Consider the following 17160-nt stretch of genomic DNA (forward strand, 5'->3'; position numbering starts at 1 on the left):
CAGAGTCAAAATGAGTCTCCGCGTTGGATGCATATAACATAAACGCCGTAAAATAATATAAACACACTGGGAGCCAATTATTGTCATAAGTATTGATTGTCCTGCTCGTGGCCGTTTCTGGTCAAGGACCCTCGACCACACGCGCTCATCATCACTTTGTTCATGCCACCGCGACGCGACGCCGACTTCAACATCTCGGACGACTCCGAGCCCGAAGACGACGAGCTCGATGAGGACTACAACGCGTCGCGTACTATACGGACAAAGGGGAAGGGGAAGGGCAAAGGGAAGGAGCTAGGTGGTGGGAAGCGGAATGCTCAGGATGTGTGTGCCCTCATCGCGCGAGGGGTCTGTCCCTCACTGATCTGCGCATATAGCAAGCGTATGCCTGGGAAGCGTCCTATAAACGATCATGGGATACGGTGCAGGAGGACGAGGCGGGAAGCTTGCAGGCCGCTGTGCAGGATCTCGTCGCTCGGTCCAAACGGCGACGGTGTGCCTGCTCCTGTCGACTCCCTGTTGCTAGCTGAAAATTCTTAGACTGCTAGGGGGCGACGCACCCATCCGCCGAACAATTATCAGGCATATGATGTTCCTCGTCGACTTGTCTACGGCAATGATGGACCGAGATATGCGCCCGTCCCGCTTCGACCTTACGCTAAGCTATGCACGGGAGTTCGTCAGCGAGTGGTTTGACCAGAACCCGCTGGGCCAGATGGGGGTCGTGGGGATGAGGAATGGAGTAGGCGAGAGGATTGGGGATATGTCTGGTGCGTGGACTCAACTGCACGAGGGCATGGGAAGGATGTACTAATAGTATGTAGGGAACCCGCAGGATGTGCTGAAGTGTTTTTTGGATAAGACGCTGTTGGAACCGGCAGGGGAACCGAGTTTACAGAATTCGATCGAAATGGCGCGTGCCAGTATGAAGTGCGTGCTGCTGTCGTATCGTTGTTGAGTTTCACCTGATTTGGGATGCAGCCATCTTCCAACCCATTCCTCACGAGAAATCCTCATCATCTTCGGCTCGCTGACCACCGTAGATCCTGGCAACCTCCTAGACACGGTCGACGCCTGCGTACGTGATCAGATCCGAATATCCATCGTAGCCCTGTCAGCGGAGATGAAAGTTTGTCGTGATATGTGTGAGCGAACAGGAGGTGAGTCATCCGATTTTCCTTTTTCTGATGGAAAGATAATGAACACGTCCCAGGCGTATTCGGCGTCGCGCTCAACGAAGGACATTATAAGGACCTGTTATTCGAGCTTGTCCCTCCGCCAGCGGACAAGTCCCCCGTCTCACGCCTAGCAGCCCAGGCAGGTGAAGGCCAATCCGAGCTGATGCAGATGGGCTTTCCTACGCGACTACCAGCTACCGCCCCTCCATCCCTCTGCGTTTGCCACTCTCGCTTGCGGTCAGAAGGCTACATATGCCCGAGATGCAACAGCAAGGTCTGCGACGTACCGACTGACTGCGATATCTGCGGGCTGATGATCGTGAGCTCGCCCCATCTCGCGCGGAGTTATCACCATCTTTTCCCCGCTCCGGCGTACAAAGCAGTGTACGCCTATCCTCATCCCCATCCCTTTCCTTATTTCGCTGACAGTATTGTGCAGCCTAGAATTAGACGGGAAAGAAGCCTCGGCATGTCACGCCTGCTCGCTCCCTTTTCCCACAACAGCGCGTGCGCCCCTTCAAACAGAAGAAGGCATGAGCCCACACGGGCGCTACCGCTGTCCAAAATGCAAGCACGATTTCGATGCAGAGTGTGACTTGTTCGTGCATGATGTGCTCCATGTTTGTCCGGGTTGTGGGTGATTGTTTACTTACTGTATTGGTCGTTTAATCAAGTGTATTTATACATGATGCGTCACGTGAAGTTTGTGCTAGACGACGTCTTCGAGGACATCTCCATTCACTCAGCATGAACAATGCGAAAAGCCATCTGTACCTCATCTGATTGCTATCATCCACTTCTGCCCATATTCATGCATTCTATTCCGCGGGAAGCTGGACGTAATGTCAAGCACATGACGGGACAACCCATTTCCCGACCTCCAACCATGCGAGTCATGCGCCAACCCGCAGCCTTCTCCTTCTAGCCAGCGCTCTCCAGACCTAACAGGTTGACACCCCAACTCCCACCGTCAACCTCAACATTAACGTCAACCTCCAATGATCGAAACCCAAGCACTGGTGGTCGACGCCCCCGGCGAGCCCTTCACCCTCCAGGGCATCCTCCTCTCCTCACCGCAAGCGGACGAGCTAGTGGTAGATATGGTCGCGAGCGGGATATGTCATACAGATCTCAACGTCGCTAGTGGGAAGTACGTCCCTCTCCTCCTTCTCCCCTGCCTCCATGCTACGCACTCGCTGACTGACCCAGCTTGCCAGTAGGCGGATTCCCCTTTGTCGCAGGGCACGAAGGCGCCGGGATAGTCCGCTCCGTCGGCTCCCTCGTCACCCACGTCCAGCCCGGGGACCCGGTGCTGCTCTCGCACGCCTCATGCGGCCAATGCTGGACGTGTAAAGCACAGCATCCCACCTACTGCCTGGAGTTCCACTCGCTGAACTTCCTTGCCCGCCGGGCGGATGGTAGTTGCACGGCTCGCAATAGTAGGGGGGAGGAAGTAGTAGCCCGGTTTTTTGGGCAGAGCTCCTTTTCCCGCACTTCTGTCGTCCATTGCTCAAGCGCGATCCGGGTGCCGAACATGACGCTGGCGGAGCTGCGCCAGCTGGCACCATTAGGCTGCGGGCTGATGACGGGGGCAGCGACGGTACGGAATATGCTCTGTGCGAAGAGGGGGGAAGGGGTGGCTATCTTCGGCGCTGGGGGCGTGGGGTTCGGAGCGCTGTTTTATGCTCTTTCTGCTGGGTGCAACCCGGTCGTCGTCGTCGAAGTGAACGAGGGCCGACTAGCGCTCGCTGGGGAATTGGGGGCGACACATTTGCTCAACCCTACGCGGGTGGGTAATGTAGGAAGGGCGATTCGGGAGATTACCGGTGGGATGGGCGTACATTATTCTGTGGAGACGACGGCGAAGGAGCAGGCACAACTGGCGGCTATAAAGTGCGTGAGGAAGATGGGGAAAGTGGGCATAATCGGTAGTGGGGGGGATAGGTATATAAACGTAGCGACGGAGACGCTTATTCTTGGAGGTGCGCAGATTATTGGTGTAGCAAATGGGGATGCGTACACTCCAGAGGTGGGCAGTTTCTTCTTCTTTTTCTTCTCTTCTTGTTGAATACGTACTGACGGCGCACAGTTCATACCGCACATGGTGGCTGAATACCGCGCTGGCCGGTTTCCCCTCGACAGGTTGACAAGGTTCTACAAGCCGGAGGAGATGGACAAGGCGAGTAAAGAGATGCACTCGGGGGAGGTCGTCAAGCCTGTTATCGTTTGGCGCTGACTTGGGGAGGATGTACTCTTGTTGGGTAGAGGCTGTTGTGCGCCCATCTACTGGATGATGTGGTGTAATTCACGGTGCTCTTTGAAGGACAACCAAGTGCATACGAACCTCATCGATCCCCACAAGTATATGCTCAGGCAATCTGGAATTCCCCAGTCCCAGCCCTTCGCTGCCTCCTAATTCCCTCTCTCATCCTCTCCCTCACTCTCTCCTTCTCCCTCTCCCCCTTACCCATCCCCTTCTCACCCTTGCCCGCCCCTCCCTTCCCCCCATCCCCAGCAGCCTTAATACTCCCCGGTGCCTCTCTCAAAGCAAACGATTTTGCCAAATGGCCCAGATGCAGATTGCGTACGTGGAAAATATGTTTCTCTTCGCTCGGGTGGGTCGCGTAGGCCCGGATGTGGGAGGCGTACGCTCTGCGTGCCAGGGCGGCGTTCTACGCACGAGGAGAGGACGTGAGCTGCATGAACTGCAGTAGCGGGTAGCAAGGAACGTAGCAAGACGAAGAACAATGAAGGAAGAGAGGGAAGACGCACCTCCTTACTGCCCACTGTCCACCTCTCGAACGCCAACTGGACCTGAGTAGCCCTATCCTCCCACTCCGACCCTCTGCCTCCAAACCCTTGCAGCAGCACGTCTTCCACACCGACGGGGAGTAACATCCCCCCCTTCTTCCCCTTGACCTTGCTGGCAGCTTCGCCCTCACCCTGCTCCCGATTCATGCCTTTCTCGACCCAGTCCACCCACCCACCCTCCCCGGGCTCGACAAACGCCCAAGCCTCGCCTTTCCTGCCCAACCTCGCCGTCCTCCCCACCCGGTGCACGTACTCCGTCGCGCCCCCCTCTGTGGGAAGGTCGTATTGCACCACTGCCTGGATCTGGGGCAGGTCGAGACCGCGGGAGGCGACGGAGGTGCTGAGGAGGATGGAGTGGGACGATGAGGAGGAAGAGGAGGAGAAGGCGGAGAGGGAGGCAAGTCGGGTTTGGAGGGAGAGAGAACCGTGTAGCCTGTAGATGGAAGTATGTGGCAGTAGAGGGGAATGTTTTGCCAATTCTTCTTGCTTGCTTTTGGTCTCCTTGTCGGACTTGCTGTTGCTGTTGTCGTCGTCGTCGTCGTTCCCCTTTCCATCCTTGACGTCGTCTTGTCCATCCTGCTCATCATCATCATCCTCCCCTGGACGGCGCATTCCTGTCCCGCCCAACAGCTCCCACATAAAGTCCACCGCATCCGTACAGCTCAGGAAGACGATTATTCGCTTTCCTCCTCCCCCCTGTTCTGCCCCTCCTCCGCTCGTCACCTCCCCCCCGGTGCGCAAGAGCGTCCTGAGCAGCGCTAGAAGTGCCACCAACCGCAGTTTGAGAGGTACGACGACGTATTTCTGTTTCAGCTGAGCAGGGGGTGTGAACTTGGTTTTCTCCTTCCCCTGCTCCCTTTGCTTCCCCAATTCCACCTGCCTCTCGAGCTCCTGCCCCACTCCCTCCCCGACGTCCTCCCCAAGGGACCTCACCACCACCGGTCGTTCCAGGGCCACACCCGCCAACCGCTGCACGTCCTCCCTCATAGTAGCACTACACAACACCGTCCTCCTCCTACCCCACTCCCAGCCCACGCCTCCCTCTTCCCCTCCTTCCCTAGCCGCCGCCTCCGCCAACTTCCGCCTCCCCTCCAGAGCCCGCTGGATCCCTTCCACAGTCTTCTCAAACCCCAGATCCATAAGCCGATCAGCTTCGTCCAGCACCAACCAGCGCAACTTTCCACAGCTGAAGGAACCGGTATTCTGTAGGTGGTCGAGCAGTCTTCCGGGGGTAGCGACGAGGATCGGCACGCCTTTTCGTAAACGGGCTTTTTCGTGTGTTTTTGTACTGCCCCCCGTGAGCAGACCGGGTACTAGCCAGCGGGTAAGTCGTTCCCCTGTGCCGGCACCGCTCGTGGAAGATGTGCTTTCCCCAGCAGGAGCAGCAGGGGACAGCCGTAAGCTGAGCAACGACGCCAACACATCCGAGATCTGTCTCGCCAGTTCCCGGGTAGGCACAAGGATGATCGCCAGTGTTCCGATAGAGCGATCGATATAGGATAGAGAGGAGAGAGGTAGAAGATCTTGGATGATTGGGAGGAGGAAGGCGAGGGTTTTCCCTGATCCGGTTTGGGATTGGAGGAATATGTCGGGCGGGGGTGTGCTGGGGTTGCTCGGGGTCAGGAGGTGGTAGAGAGATGCCCGTTGGATAGAAGTAGGCTTTGTTATCCCTAGCTTGGGGAGATGTTGGACTAACAGTGGGTGGAGTCCGAGTTCTGAGAAAGAGTAAGACGGGAGTGGGGCGTTGGTCGGTGATTTGTTGTGGTCGTTGTTGTTCTGTGTAAGAGGGAGTGAAGGTGAAGAAAGTGAAGGGTTGGAAGTGAATAGCGATGAGATGAATTGACGTGGTTTAGCTGTATTGGCTGCGTTGGTTGCATTGGATGTGCTCGGTGTATGGTCTGTTCGTTGTCGTTTTGCACTCTTTGGAAGTGGATTAGATTGTTTGCGTTTCTTTTCATTCTGAGTCTGACTGTGTGTCTGCGTCGGTGGAGTATAAATGTTGAGTACTATCCCGTCGTCGTCCATATCTTGCTGCAAATTGTGAGAAAAATTGAAAAGTGAACGCAACAATTTACATAAAATTATCGTCAAATTTGGGATATGAGTCATGTGATTGTATGTGGCAGTGCACACAACTGTCTTATTGTAGTTACTCTTTCAATGGAATTCTATGCAATCATGTTACAACATTAGACCCATCTATTCTCCCAACAGGCAGCCTCATCCTACACCTTCTCCTTCTCCCTCTCCCCCCTTCCTTCACTTCTCCCCTCCTGAACCTTCTCAGCAAACAAGTCCCTCCCCTCCTTATAAAACACCGCTACCAACCCGGCCTCCACCACCGTACACCCAAGGAGCCACCAAAAGCTCGCCTCAACACCATTATACGCATCTCCCGGCTCCCGCTCATTCACGCTCGAAGTAATGCCAGTAACGGCAGAAACAGTGATGACACACCCGAGCTGGAGGGCAGAGTTGAGTGCTGCGCCCGTGAGCCCAGAGCGGGAGGAAGGGGTCGTACGAAAGATCGCTATGTTGCAGTTTACGAATATGAGGCTTGCGCCTGCTGAGCCTAGGAGCATGGCGGGGAAGAGGATTGGCCAGTAGTTTTCCATCCCCCGTGCGAAGGGGAGGAGGAGGGAGGATGCGATTAGCAGGACAAACCCGGCTAGGATGACACGTTTCGGACGCTTCGTTGCTGGGAAACAGGCGAGGGTGGTGATCATCGTCCCTGCTGAGAAGCCCAGTGGGAGGAAATGTACCGCCGTGTCCAGCGCTGAGAGCCCGTAGCTCGTCTGCCACAGCTCGGTAAACGAGATAAAAGACGCTGTCCACCATCCGAAAGGCAAAATGGCGAGGGTGAACAGCACCCCAAAGTTGGGGTAGAACCAAAGTGCGGGGGGCAGGCAGGCATCACGTTCCGGGATTCGGGTTTCCCAGTAGAGGAAGAGGGAGAGCAGTAGGAGGGAGAGGATGATCGGAGCGAGGGTTTGGCCACTCGTCCAGCTTGTAGAGGGGCCGGAGGTGATCCCGAATACGAAGAGGATCATGGCGCTTGTGAGGAGGGACACGCCGATAAAGTCCAGTCCGCCTTTGGTTTTCTTCCTCGCTGGTGCTGTCGGGTGCTGGTCCGTTGCAGTCGCAGTCGCAGTCGGGGAAAGGGCAGGCTCGTCAAACGTATCCCCCTCATCCCTCGCATGAGCCGGTATGAACGCGGCGCTCGCCAGGGCTATCGGCACGCCCAAACAAGTCACAAACCAGAAACACCATTTCCAGCTGACCTCGCCCGTGAACACCGCGCCCACCAACAGACCAAGTACGTTCCCTACCGCGCCTGTGCCTCCGAAGACTGCGATGGCGCGGGACTGGCCTGGGTCGGAGGGGAAGGTCCATACGAGTAGGGAGAGTGCGGAGGGAACGGTGAGCGCTGCGCCTATACCCTGGAGGGCGCGGAGGACGATCAGGGCGATCTTGGAGGGTACAAAACCGGCGATGAGGGAGATGAGCGAGAGGAGGGATATGCCGGATATGAATGTCCATTCTGCGGATGTGGGTTAGCGGAGAGGCACGCTTGGGGAAGGGGGGACGTACTGGGGGAAGAGATATCCGCTATCCTCCCTGATAGCAGAAGGAAACTCGAGAACGTGAGCTGGTACGCACTGTCCTCATCCTCAACACGCGCATATCACACCGCATACGCGCCGCTCACCTAAACACCCACTGCTGTTCCGTATCGCTCATCCCAAAGCTCTGGCCTACGATGGGCAACGCGGGGAACAAAGCGGAGTTGTTGAACGCGTCTAGGAATTGGGCCATGCAGAATATGATTAGGAGGAGCGCTTTTTGCGTGTTGGAGATATCAGATTCTCCATCTGCTTCGGTCTCTGTGTCCGCGTCCGCTGGGGTGAGATGGGGGAGTTTCTCTTCGCAAGCCTGAGTGTCAAGTTTGATAGGATCGTCGGAGTCCGCATGGGCCTTGACAGGTGACTCAGCACGACTAGCAGCAGAGAGAGACAGAGGGAGGTCAACGACTGTCGCACTCGGTGAGAGGGGTGAGAAGGGAGTGCTACTCCCCCCGCTAGGTTCGGGGGAGAGGGTCGTGCTGGTGTCGATGCGGGAGACGGGGGGTCGTTGGGGGGTCATGATGAGAGGAGGAGTGCCGTCTAGAGAGGAAGAGCAGGAGAGGAGAGTCAGGGGCTTTTGACGCCTTCCCAATGAATTCTTGGTGTGTCAGCCGGCGCAAGTAAGGAGAAGAGAAGAGTCAGATACGCAAGCAAAGCAAGTGGGCGCTTCCCGCTAAGAGGAGTTCAAATCGGAAAGGCTAATCTGGCCTTATTTCCTAGATGCCATTATGAGCCATTATTATGTTTTCAGCCAGCAGAATAAGTTTGTCAGGTCATGCAGCACTAGTGGAGGGCACATCAGACCATCCATCCATTCACAACGAGACCGTCCATTAATTGTTTTTTTTTTCTTCGGCGTTCAGGGTCTTCCCCTTTGAATCTAGGCCGATCAGCCGAGGCCGAGAACGTGCGGTCCCTGAAATGCCGATCTCGAAAAGGATCCGATTGGTGGATATGGCCGACTTACTGGCATCTATCGGGCCGCTCTGGAATTGTCATTGTCAGTCATCGTCATGATCCGCTGATCTCTTAAACGGCTTATAGGAATATCGAGTACATCGGTCTTTGAGGTTTGGAAGATGATAGGCGGATGAGGAGATGGCAGTGTCAACCCACTGGGAATTTTCTAACAACCTTGCGTTTAGGTATCGCAGCTAGTGTAATGCGGGCAGGGACGGCATGCCTGGGAGGACAGCGTCTTCGGAACCGAGGCCGTACTTCAGAATCGTAGGGTCAGAGATGCCTTGTGCGATGATTCTAGAGCTGGTCAAGGTTTAATAACGTCGACTAGAGATGCACATTTTTCTGCACTCGGCATCTGCCGGAGGAGCGAATGGCCAAAAGTTCGGCGCGGCATGTGTATGGCCCAGAAGAATTAGTGACCTTCAGAATGTCCGGCCTCCGCCTGTAGCCTCCGCCATCCAGCCTTCTCTCGCAATAAGTTACCGTGCGGCACATACCGTATCTCTGCCGCATTTCGTGCCAATTCTGTGATTCTGTTCTTGCGTGCTAAATGATACAGTGTCCATGCCAAAAAGAAGCTCTATTCAGTCGGAGACCTCCTCATCCCCCCTTCGACCGCCTTATACGCCTTACCCTCCTTGACCCTTCTAGCCGCAGACTGGCTCCTCATGTTCCTCCTTACGAAGCCGATGAGGTCCGACACCTGCCTCGCGCCCCATTCCTCGAACGACCAGCATACGAGGACGTTGAGCACCGCTGCTAGGAGGATCGTGAGTTTCCCGCTGGTGGGGAGGGGGACGAGGTCCAGCAGCAGGGAGAGGGCTGTGGGAGGGTCTAGCAGTACGAAGGTGCTGAAGCCGGTGAGGGCGACCAGGCATAGCATGAGGAATACTAGCATATCTGGTCAGAGAGAGAACAGGATACAGCGAGCGGACGGGGAAGCGCACCGTTTGTGTAGATCTGCTTGCGATACGGAGGGCCGATGCTGAATACTGCCGCGATGAATATGTATTGGAATGACGATACGAGAAAGAGCGCCGTGTTCTCGTAGTTGCGGGTTTCGAAGTCCAGGCCGGTGTGGTCGTGCGGGTCGGTATCGGGTGGCTCGTACCAGGGTTGTCTTCTGACCCAGAAGAAGGCCCAGAATTGGAAACCGCTCGTGAAGATTATTTGCCCGATTATGCTCGCTAAGACTTTTTTGGAGACCAGACTGGCGGTGGGTCTCTTTGGATGGATGTTTGGGAATGGTAACGTTCGACCCACTGTGAACGGCTTGTGAATAATGGATCTGGCGTTACGGATAGGAATACGTACTGGCGACAGCCACCGGGATAATGATGAAGAGATCGATATACAGGAACTACCAGAGATCAGCTGCGGAGACAGAAAACAGCATAAATGCTCACCTGGAAATCTCCAAGAGTCGACGCGAACGAATATAACAGTGTGATGCTTGTGAACTGGATGATCGAGTAAAGCGCCCTGCCCTCAACATCAATATACATCACTGCACCTCGCGAAAACAAACCCACATGTATTTGAAGCAGCTGAAGCTCGTCACGAGCGCGGCTCGACCCTCCTTGATAACTTCGATCATGCAGCTGATATCGGGGATCCGGCTTGTGAAAGGTGCTGCAACTGAAGCCTCTGCCTCGGAGAGCGACAGTCCAACATCAGCAGCCTTCAAGGCGCCGCAATCGTTGGCACCGTCACCACAGAAGGCGACTGTGTAACCGAGAGATTGGAGGCGTTCGACAAGCTCGTGCTTCTCATCCGGGGACATACGCGCGTATACCTGCGCCTTCACGAGCATTCGCTGAAGCGTTTCCAGAGGAGCATAGTTGACCATCCATTTGAAGACGTCGCCTGTGACAGCCATTGAGTAGTCTTGATATGCGATCTCGTCTTCGACAGTGTGGTGGTGAGGAGGGGTTAGTGGCTTGAGGCTGTATTCGTCCAGTTTCAGGTCTTCGTCATCCACACTCGACCACGCTAACGTCGCATCCGGGGTCTGCGAGTCTCCATAGGTGAATGTGGGGTAGAACACGTGCGCTGATACATTCACAAGGCCGCATTCTCGTGCTACGCTAATAGCGGTTCTTGCATTGTCGCCGGTGACCATGCGGATGCCCAGGTGGGCAGAACGAAGCACTTGAATCGCAGGCGTGGTTCCAGGCTTTAGTTTGTTCTCAAAGATAATAAGTCCGAGGAAGCGAAGTCCAGCTTCAGCCTGTTCGCGTTTCATTCGCTGGGCTTTCAACCAAGATAAACCCTCGATAGAGCGCCCAGCGAGTGCTATGACACGGAAACCGTTCTTGGTGTAATAAGCAAGAAGATCCTCGTAATCAGCGGGGACTGCTGCAATGTCAGGAATTCACATAATGCAGGGTGAGGTCACATACAAGAGTCCTTCTCGCATATGTCCACCATAACTTCGGGGGCGCCTTTCACATAGATCTCCATGCTCGAGCTTTTCAATCTCTTGACAATGACGCTCATTCTGCGCAGAGAACTAACAAATTCGAATACCCGAATAACACCCAATTCTAGAAAATGAGCGTGCTTGCCAGGCTTCAGCGCGTCTTCCAACTTGAACTGCACAGAGCCGGGTGGTCGCACGACAGTTTGTACCAGGGCAGCCGGTCGATTGTGATTGGGCTGACCGTCGCCTTTCTTAGTCCCGTTTCCGGTGGGCTTCCCTTCTTCCAGAGTCCAGCCAGTCCACTCAAACATTTTGACATCGAGAGGATCACCCAGAATCTCACCATCGATAGATTTGAGGGCATGACAGGTCGCGAGAGCATATTGCAAAGTGGCCTTTCCACTTCCAAGAGGAAAGTCAACCCCATCGGTTGAAAGCTCCCCGAAGACACCACTCGAACGGTCGATGGTCCGCACGCCTAGCACGTCCAGACCGTCCTCGGTGAGGGTTCCGGTCTTGTCGAAGCAGACGACATTGATCTTGCCCGCCACATTGACACGATTAGGGGAGATACAGAAGATGCCGAGCTTGCGTAGTCGACCGATCGCGAAAGATGTACCGACGGAGAGCGTGGCAGGAAGTGCAGGAGGCACGACAATGGTGATGAGGTCCAAGGCCCGGACGCACATGGTGCTCCACGGTACACCTAATTCAATGAACTTGACGGAGCTGGCAGCAAAACCCAAACCAGCGATGCAAGCCAGAACACCAATGAAGCGCATTGAGTCGCGATAGAACTTGAAACCCATCGGTTTGGGAAACAGCATAGAACGGATGAGAGCACCCTTGGTGGTGTTGAAGCCTGATGAGACTGTCAGCTACGCTCAGCAACATCTGAATGGTACACACCCGTCCGAACAACAAGGCCAAATGCCTGGTTCTGCTCGCCGAGGTTGCCTGGACGCAAGCGAATGACGCGTGTTCCGGTATACAGGAACGACTTTGCCATATTCGAGTCGATATCTTGCCCTTCGCGCCAGCTGACAATCGTAGTGTCCTTCACTGGTATCTTGCTGACGGGAACACTTTCTCCAGTAAGCATGCTTTCATTGACAATGGCATCGCCAGAAAGCAGTAAGATATCAGCAGGGAAGACAGCAAGAGCAGGGTTCATCAGATCGACGATGTCACCAGGAACGAGGTCCGAGGAATCAACAACCTTCCCTAGTCTAAAGTCAGAATTTCCTTCGTGGCAGAATGAAGACAACATACAGAAGCCGTCTGACAGGACAGAGACCGGACAGCTGAACCTTGACATTTCCCGCATACGCTCAATAGTCTGGTAGCCGAAGGTCAGTAGCGATGATTCACCCATGCTGGAACACGTACCCTTTTCGTCTCGATGAGTGTGGTCGTAATACTGATCAAGGAAATTAAAGCGATGCAAAACGCATAATAATAGTAATCGTCAATCGACCACAGGATGATGCTCGCGACTTGGAAGACGTAGAATGGGTGCAAGACTTCATCGATAAGAAGAGCGCCGATCGATTTTCCTTTGACGTCGATGACGTTGGCACCGAACAGAATTTGACGCTGTTCTCGCACAGCCGAGCTTAGTCCCGCCTGGACAGCTTTCACTGACTTCCAGCTGGGATCGCGCCATTTGCTCAGCATCATGAAGAGACCAGAGGTTGGGTTGAGCACAAAGCGGGAATAACGATACTCTGCCATGTTAAGCTCTGCCAGAATCTCGGCGCTTGGAGTTGGGCCATTGACGGGCGTCTTGTTATGCGGAGTAGGGGTGTTTGCGCCAGAAGGTCGAACAGTAGACGGTGAAGAGGACAAGATGTTGAAAACAGTGTCGGATGGATACGGATACTCGATGTTCTCCACCTTGGTGAGAAAAATGTCTGTGAATGGATTTTCGACGACAATGACACCATTCTCTGCGTCCTTGAAACCCTTCTCCTTACAAACGAACCGGAGCCAGAGGCCAGGAAGCCATCGACCAATGAGAACAAGTCCTCCCAGTGTTAGGATACAGCCGAAGAACCATAACCACGCCTTCCAGGGAACTGGTTCGTACCCAGTGAAACGCATCGTCGTATCTTCGTCGGCGATATATGTGCTCTGACGGCTAGGAGGTCCAGGTGGTGGTGGCAAAGATGGCTCATGTTCGTCGTACATGTTTATACGCGTATCCCCAAATATTGGATCAACTTGGCCAGTCAGCAAGGGAAGAGACGCGCTTGGCGACGGCGAATTGCTGGTGAACTCGTCGAGCTCGTGTGTGTTGTCTGAAGCATAATCTTCGAGCGACCCTGCCTCTTCGTTTGAAAAGTAACCCCATTGTTCATCATCGGATAAGGCGTGTTCCGACCCCAGCTCCTCCCGAGACGCACGAGAGCGCCGGCTCGCGTCCGACGACTTACGCCTGACTCTTGAAGGACGGCGGGCGCTTGAAGTCGGCTCATCGGTCACACTGGGCGCTCGTGTGAAGTATGATGCAAGGTTTCCCAACATTCCGGACGTTCGTGGTGATTCCGGTTGTGAAGGTTCTTGCCGTCGCGTCCATGGGCGTGAAGAACCACTGGGTGTGATCGGTCTTGATATTGGTGACGTGGGGCTCTCCTCGAATTCACCGCCTAACAACCCCTGGTCTTCGGTTGGCACCCCTTCGGTGAAACGAAAATCCGTGCTTTGCTCCCTGCTACCCCTCACCCTACTTCTATCCATGCTCATCCTCCTTTCCTGGTCTACACTCGCGCGTCTGCTCTCTCTCCTGCTACCGGGAAAGTCGAACATTCGCTCATGGTGCATGCTGCTCACGCTGCTAGGAACGACAGCACTGGCTGGACCATTGAATATCGCACCAGCGTCTCCTTCTCCATCGTATGCGCTGCCGACTTGGGAATCCCGCCGCGGGCGTGGACGGGATAAGATGTCAGCAATGTCAATAGCTGAGGCGCCTTCGGTATAATCGAACTCTGTGGGTTCGTCTCCTGGAGCATCTGATACATCGGCAGGTTCTTCAGAGGGGCCTGGGAAGGGCACTTGGCCACTTCCTGAGCTCCCTGCTGGGGACGCCATTGCAGAGGATGGTGGACAGCAAACAGGGAGTCGACTCGAGATTGTTGATAGCTCTAGGAGGAGACCCTATCAATTTGCACGCGAACAGAAGCATTCGGAGACAAGCGGCAATTTCCGGATAATCTTGAGTAGGACCTGATTGAGAAGTTCGAAATTACTGGTAAACAATCCCCGAATGTCGATGGCATCGAGATGGTATCACATTAAAGAGATATAAACACTATTGGAACAAGCAGCCACACAAGAGCTGGTGCTGATCAACCAAACCATACCCAAATGTAGTAAAAACAGACAAGTGTGACTATAGCGCCAACGAAAAAGATGACAATATCTTGTGTCCTACATTATGGCGTCAGATCAAGATTGAACGGAAAGAGACATTGACGCACGTTCTCCTCTCCACCCATGAGATCACATCCCTGCTCAGTCCGAGCGTATTCGCAGCGTCTAGCAGCCTTTTCTTCGTCCCTTTCAGCAAGTTCTTCTGATCCACCAGGTTATCGAGAACTTCCTTCCCTTGCATTAGGAACTGGTCAAGCTGGTTCTCGGTCGACTCGATGAAGGATTGCTCCCTTAGGGCATGGGATTCCCTCATGGAGGCTGAGGACTGGACGGCAGGACGGAGGGAAAAGGGGGACTCTTCCATCCACTCAGGTGGTTGAGAGGGACCAGCTGCAAACGATCGCTGGCGGGCAGTCATAATTGAGGGACCCATACCTGGTGAGAGAGGAATAGACGTGGTTGAACCGAACAGTTCATTGCGGTTCTCGCGAGCCCGCTGTGGACGACATTAGTTACGGACACAATCCAAAAATCAAGAGGATGTACTGCATTGGCAGCCTCCTTCTTCAGAGTATCGAATTGGGTTCGCAGTTCTGCATGATCTTGCCGAAATTTGTGTACCCGACTATTCCGGGCGTGAGTCCATGCGTAAGAACGGAGTTGTAGCGTACGAACGAAAACGCCTTCTCCTGCTTTGCTGCAATCATCTCTCGCTTTGCCATAGAATCATAGTCATCCACTGTTCTGCTCAACGCGGCTAATGATGCTGAAATTTGACCTACAACACTTGTGTGAGTTGCATATACACGTCGTGTGTGAACCAACAGACCTTGGAGTGACGTGGACGAGTCTCCTGCACGCAGCTTGTTCAGATCTGTTTGTATTGACGACGTCTGCCGTATGCCAAGAGTGTATAATGAATTCATCTTTATGTGAACAGAAGCAAGGTGTCAAGGCAAGAGAACTCGAATATCAGTCGACGTGGTTGAGCGGCTGTGACGTTCCTTGCACGACCCCTGGTTGCATCGGTCCGAGGAACCGAACATCAGACCCTCATCGTCGACTTCCCATGCCTCCTCATCGTCCGAACCAGCGAGGCCCTCGGCCTGCGCATTTCCCTGATGGGATTCCGCACTGAAGACAGCTGGCAGCTCGGCATAGCATATGCCAACTCCACCAGACGACAGCGAATATAAACTGGATGGATAATCCTGAAAGTGTTCATCCCCTGTCCCCCTCATCATTTCAGAACCTACTCAAATCGTACTGGCAACTATGGCGAACTTTCAAGCTTCTTATGAATACCAACCTAAGGCACGTCTCTGACAGACACCGCTCCATCAGTTTCTCATACTCTACATCAGGGCATGATCTTCAGAAACCTTGGGTCAAGCGGTCTGCGCGTCCCCGTCTTTTCGCTGGGCGGCTGGCTCACATACGGTGGTACCGTTAAGGGCGATCCCGTGAAGGAGGTGATGAAAGCCGCCTTCGAGGCCGGGATCAACATGTTTGACACGGCGGAAGGGTACGAAGCCGGGGAGTGTGAGCGTGAAATGGGTCGGGTAATCAAAGAGTGCGGTTGGAGGCGCACGGACTTGATCATCTCCACCAAGATATTCTTTGGTGTGAGGAGGCAAGGACCAAATGATAAGGGCCTGAGTAGGAAGCACTTGATTGAAGGACTTACTGAGTCTCTGGAGCGTTTGAGGATGGACTATGTGGATATCGGTGCGCTCTATCAGCCCGAGGACAGCCCGAAGTGCTGATGACATCTGATGCAGTCTTTGCCCATCGTCCTGACGTCACTGTTCCAATGGAAGAGGTTGTTCGGGCATTCAACTATCTGATCAACACGGGAAAAGCGTTCTATTGGGGAACATCAGAGTGGTCTGCTGCGCAAATCGAGGAAGCCTTTGGTCAGTCCTATCGAAACGCTGTACACACTCCAGCTGACTTGCCTCTGCTCTGACGCAGCTATCGCCAACAAACTCAAGCTCATCCCTCCCATTGCCGATCAATGTCAGTACAACGCCTTCCATCGTTCGCGGTTTGAGGCCGAGTACGACTCCCTCTATCGGAAGTACAACTATGGCACGACGGTATTTTCTGCTCTCGCATCTGGTATCCTCACCGGCAAGTACAACCATGGAATCCCTAAGGACTCGCGTTTCACCACCAATGCCGACTTCTTTAAGAATACCATCGAGCAGCTGCGCAAGCCCGAGGGACAGCAGAAAATTCAAAAAGTCAGGGAGCTTACGAAGATCGTCAAAGAGTATTTTAACGCTACTCCGGGCCAGCTGGCGCTAGCATGGGTCGCGAAGAATCCGAACGTCCGTACTTGGCAATTGAGACGTCCTCCAGGCACTGATGAGATTCGTAAATATAGACAAGCACCATCATTCTGGGAGCTTCCAGACCGGAACAGGCGTACGACAACCTGAAGGCGCTCGAAATCCTACCTAAACTGACAAATGAAATCTACGAGCAGATCAATCGCATTTTGGACAATGCTCCACCAGCTGAGGTGCGCCCATATGGTACCTGTTGACGACCCGTTCTGAGCTTAAATGTAGCCTCACTATGGGAGAGGGACCCGGCATGCTCTTTTGTGAGTAAATTGCATGGGAGTGTACAAACAGTGTCTTTTTGTTGTGAACAATAAGGGCGTCCTTGATGGAGTACTTTGCATGAATGGAATTAGCTGCATCAACAAGTTGGATAGCACCTTGACAACCAACAAAAATAGCGCTTCTTTGTCATCTGCAACACGGGGTTCGCAATTTAA

The 17160-nt window shown here is 54.1% G+C and overlaps 7 protein-coding genes across 7 annotated transcripts; 3 read left to right on the top strand and 4 right to left on the bottom strand.

The window, feature by feature from the left end:
* Nucleotides 1-162: 162 nt before the first annotated feature.
* On the top strand, nt 163-1819 carry DACRYDRAFT_48342 (TFIIH basal transcription factor complex subunit SSL1; the record flags this gene model as incomplete). The annotated part of the gene is made up of 7 exons (XM_040774825.1): nt 163-301; nt 382-507; nt 549-770; nt 825-930; nt 982-1160; nt 1214-1562; nt 1618-1819. The coding sequence occupies 7 exons, from the start codon at nt 163-165 to the stop codon at nt 1817-1819; spliced, it is 1323 nt and encodes a 440-aa protein (XP_040630961.1).
* A 357-nt stretch (nt 1820-2176) lies between these two features.
* Nucleotides 2177-3414, top strand: DACRYDRAFT_48247 (GroES-like protein; the record flags this gene model as incomplete). Its single annotated transcript, XM_040774816.1, has 3 exons — nt 2177-2328; nt 2388-3207; nt 3268-3414. The coding sequence occupies 3 exons, from the start codon at nt 2177-2179 to the stop codon at nt 3412-3414; spliced, it is 1119 nt and encodes a 372-aa protein (XP_040630962.1).
* Nucleotides 3415-3709: 295 nt separating this feature from the next.
* DACRYDRAFT_36983 (DEAD-domain-containing protein) lies at nt 3710-5831 on the bottom strand (the record flags this gene model as incomplete). The annotated part of the gene is made up of 2 exons (XM_040774419.1): nt 3710-3850; nt 3951-5831. Coding segments are annotated over 2 exons (2022 nt in total), but the record flags the coding sequence as incomplete, so codon positions are not given.
* Nucleotides 5832-6436: 605 nt separating this feature from the next.
* On the bottom strand, nt 6437-7820 carry DACRYDRAFT_26192 (MFS general substrate transporter; the record flags this gene model as incomplete). The annotated part of the gene is made up of 4 exons (XM_040774279.1): nt 6437-7094; nt 7167-7530; nt 7581-7648; nt 7699-7820. Coding segments are annotated over 4 exons (1212 nt in total), but the record flags the coding sequence as incomplete, so codon positions are not given.
* Nucleotides 7821-9155: 1335 nt separating this feature from the next.
* On the bottom strand, nt 9156-13187 carry DACRYDRAFT_48198 (Ca-transporting ATPase; the record flags this gene model as incomplete). Its single annotated transcript, XM_040774811.1, has 9 exons — nt 9156-9466; nt 9523-9837; nt 9890-9935; nt 9982-10057; nt 10108-10930; nt 10978-11859; nt 11907-12221; nt 12270-12336; nt 12387-13187. The coding sequence occupies 9 exons, from the start codon at nt 13185-13187 to the stop codon at nt 9156-9158; spliced, it is 3636 nt and encodes a 1211-aa protein (XP_040630965.1).
* Nucleotides 13188-14277: 1090 nt separating this feature from the next.
* Nucleotides 14278-15298, bottom strand: DACRYDRAFT_93519 (uncharacterized protein; the record flags this gene model as incomplete). Its single annotated transcript, XM_040777163.1, has 5 exons — nt 14278-14429; nt 14480-14868; nt 14919-14997; nt 15048-15150; nt 15202-15298. The coding sequence occupies 5 exons, from the start codon at nt 15296-15298 to the stop codon at nt 14348-14350; spliced, it is 750 nt and encodes a 249-aa protein (XP_040630966.1). The 3' UTR covers nt 14278-14347.
* A 214-nt stretch (nt 15299-15512) lies between these two features.
* DACRYDRAFT_114491 (voltage-gated potassium channel beta-2 subunit) lies at nt 15513-16987 on the top strand (the record flags this gene model as incomplete). The annotated part of the gene is made up of 6 exons (XM_040769828.1): nt 15513-15686; nt 15737-16100; nt 16154-16288; nt 16347-16705; nt 16762-16899; nt 16949-16987. The coding sequence occupies exons 1-6, from the start codon at nt 15648-15650 to the stop codon at nt 16985-16987; spliced, it is 1074 nt and encodes a 357-aa protein (XP_040630967.1). The 5' UTR covers nt 15513-15647.
* Nucleotides 16988-17160: the final 173 nt, after the last annotated feature.

The sequence above is a fragment of the Dacryopinax primogenitus genome (genome assembly GCF_000292625.1).
Source record: "Dacryopinax primogenitus strain DJM-731 SS1 chromosome Unknown DACRYscaffold_4, whole genome shotgun sequence".
Lineage (NCBI taxonomy): Eukaryota > Fungi > Basidiomycota > Dacrymycetes > Dacrymycetales > Dacrymycetaceae > Dacryopinax > Dacryopinax primogenitus.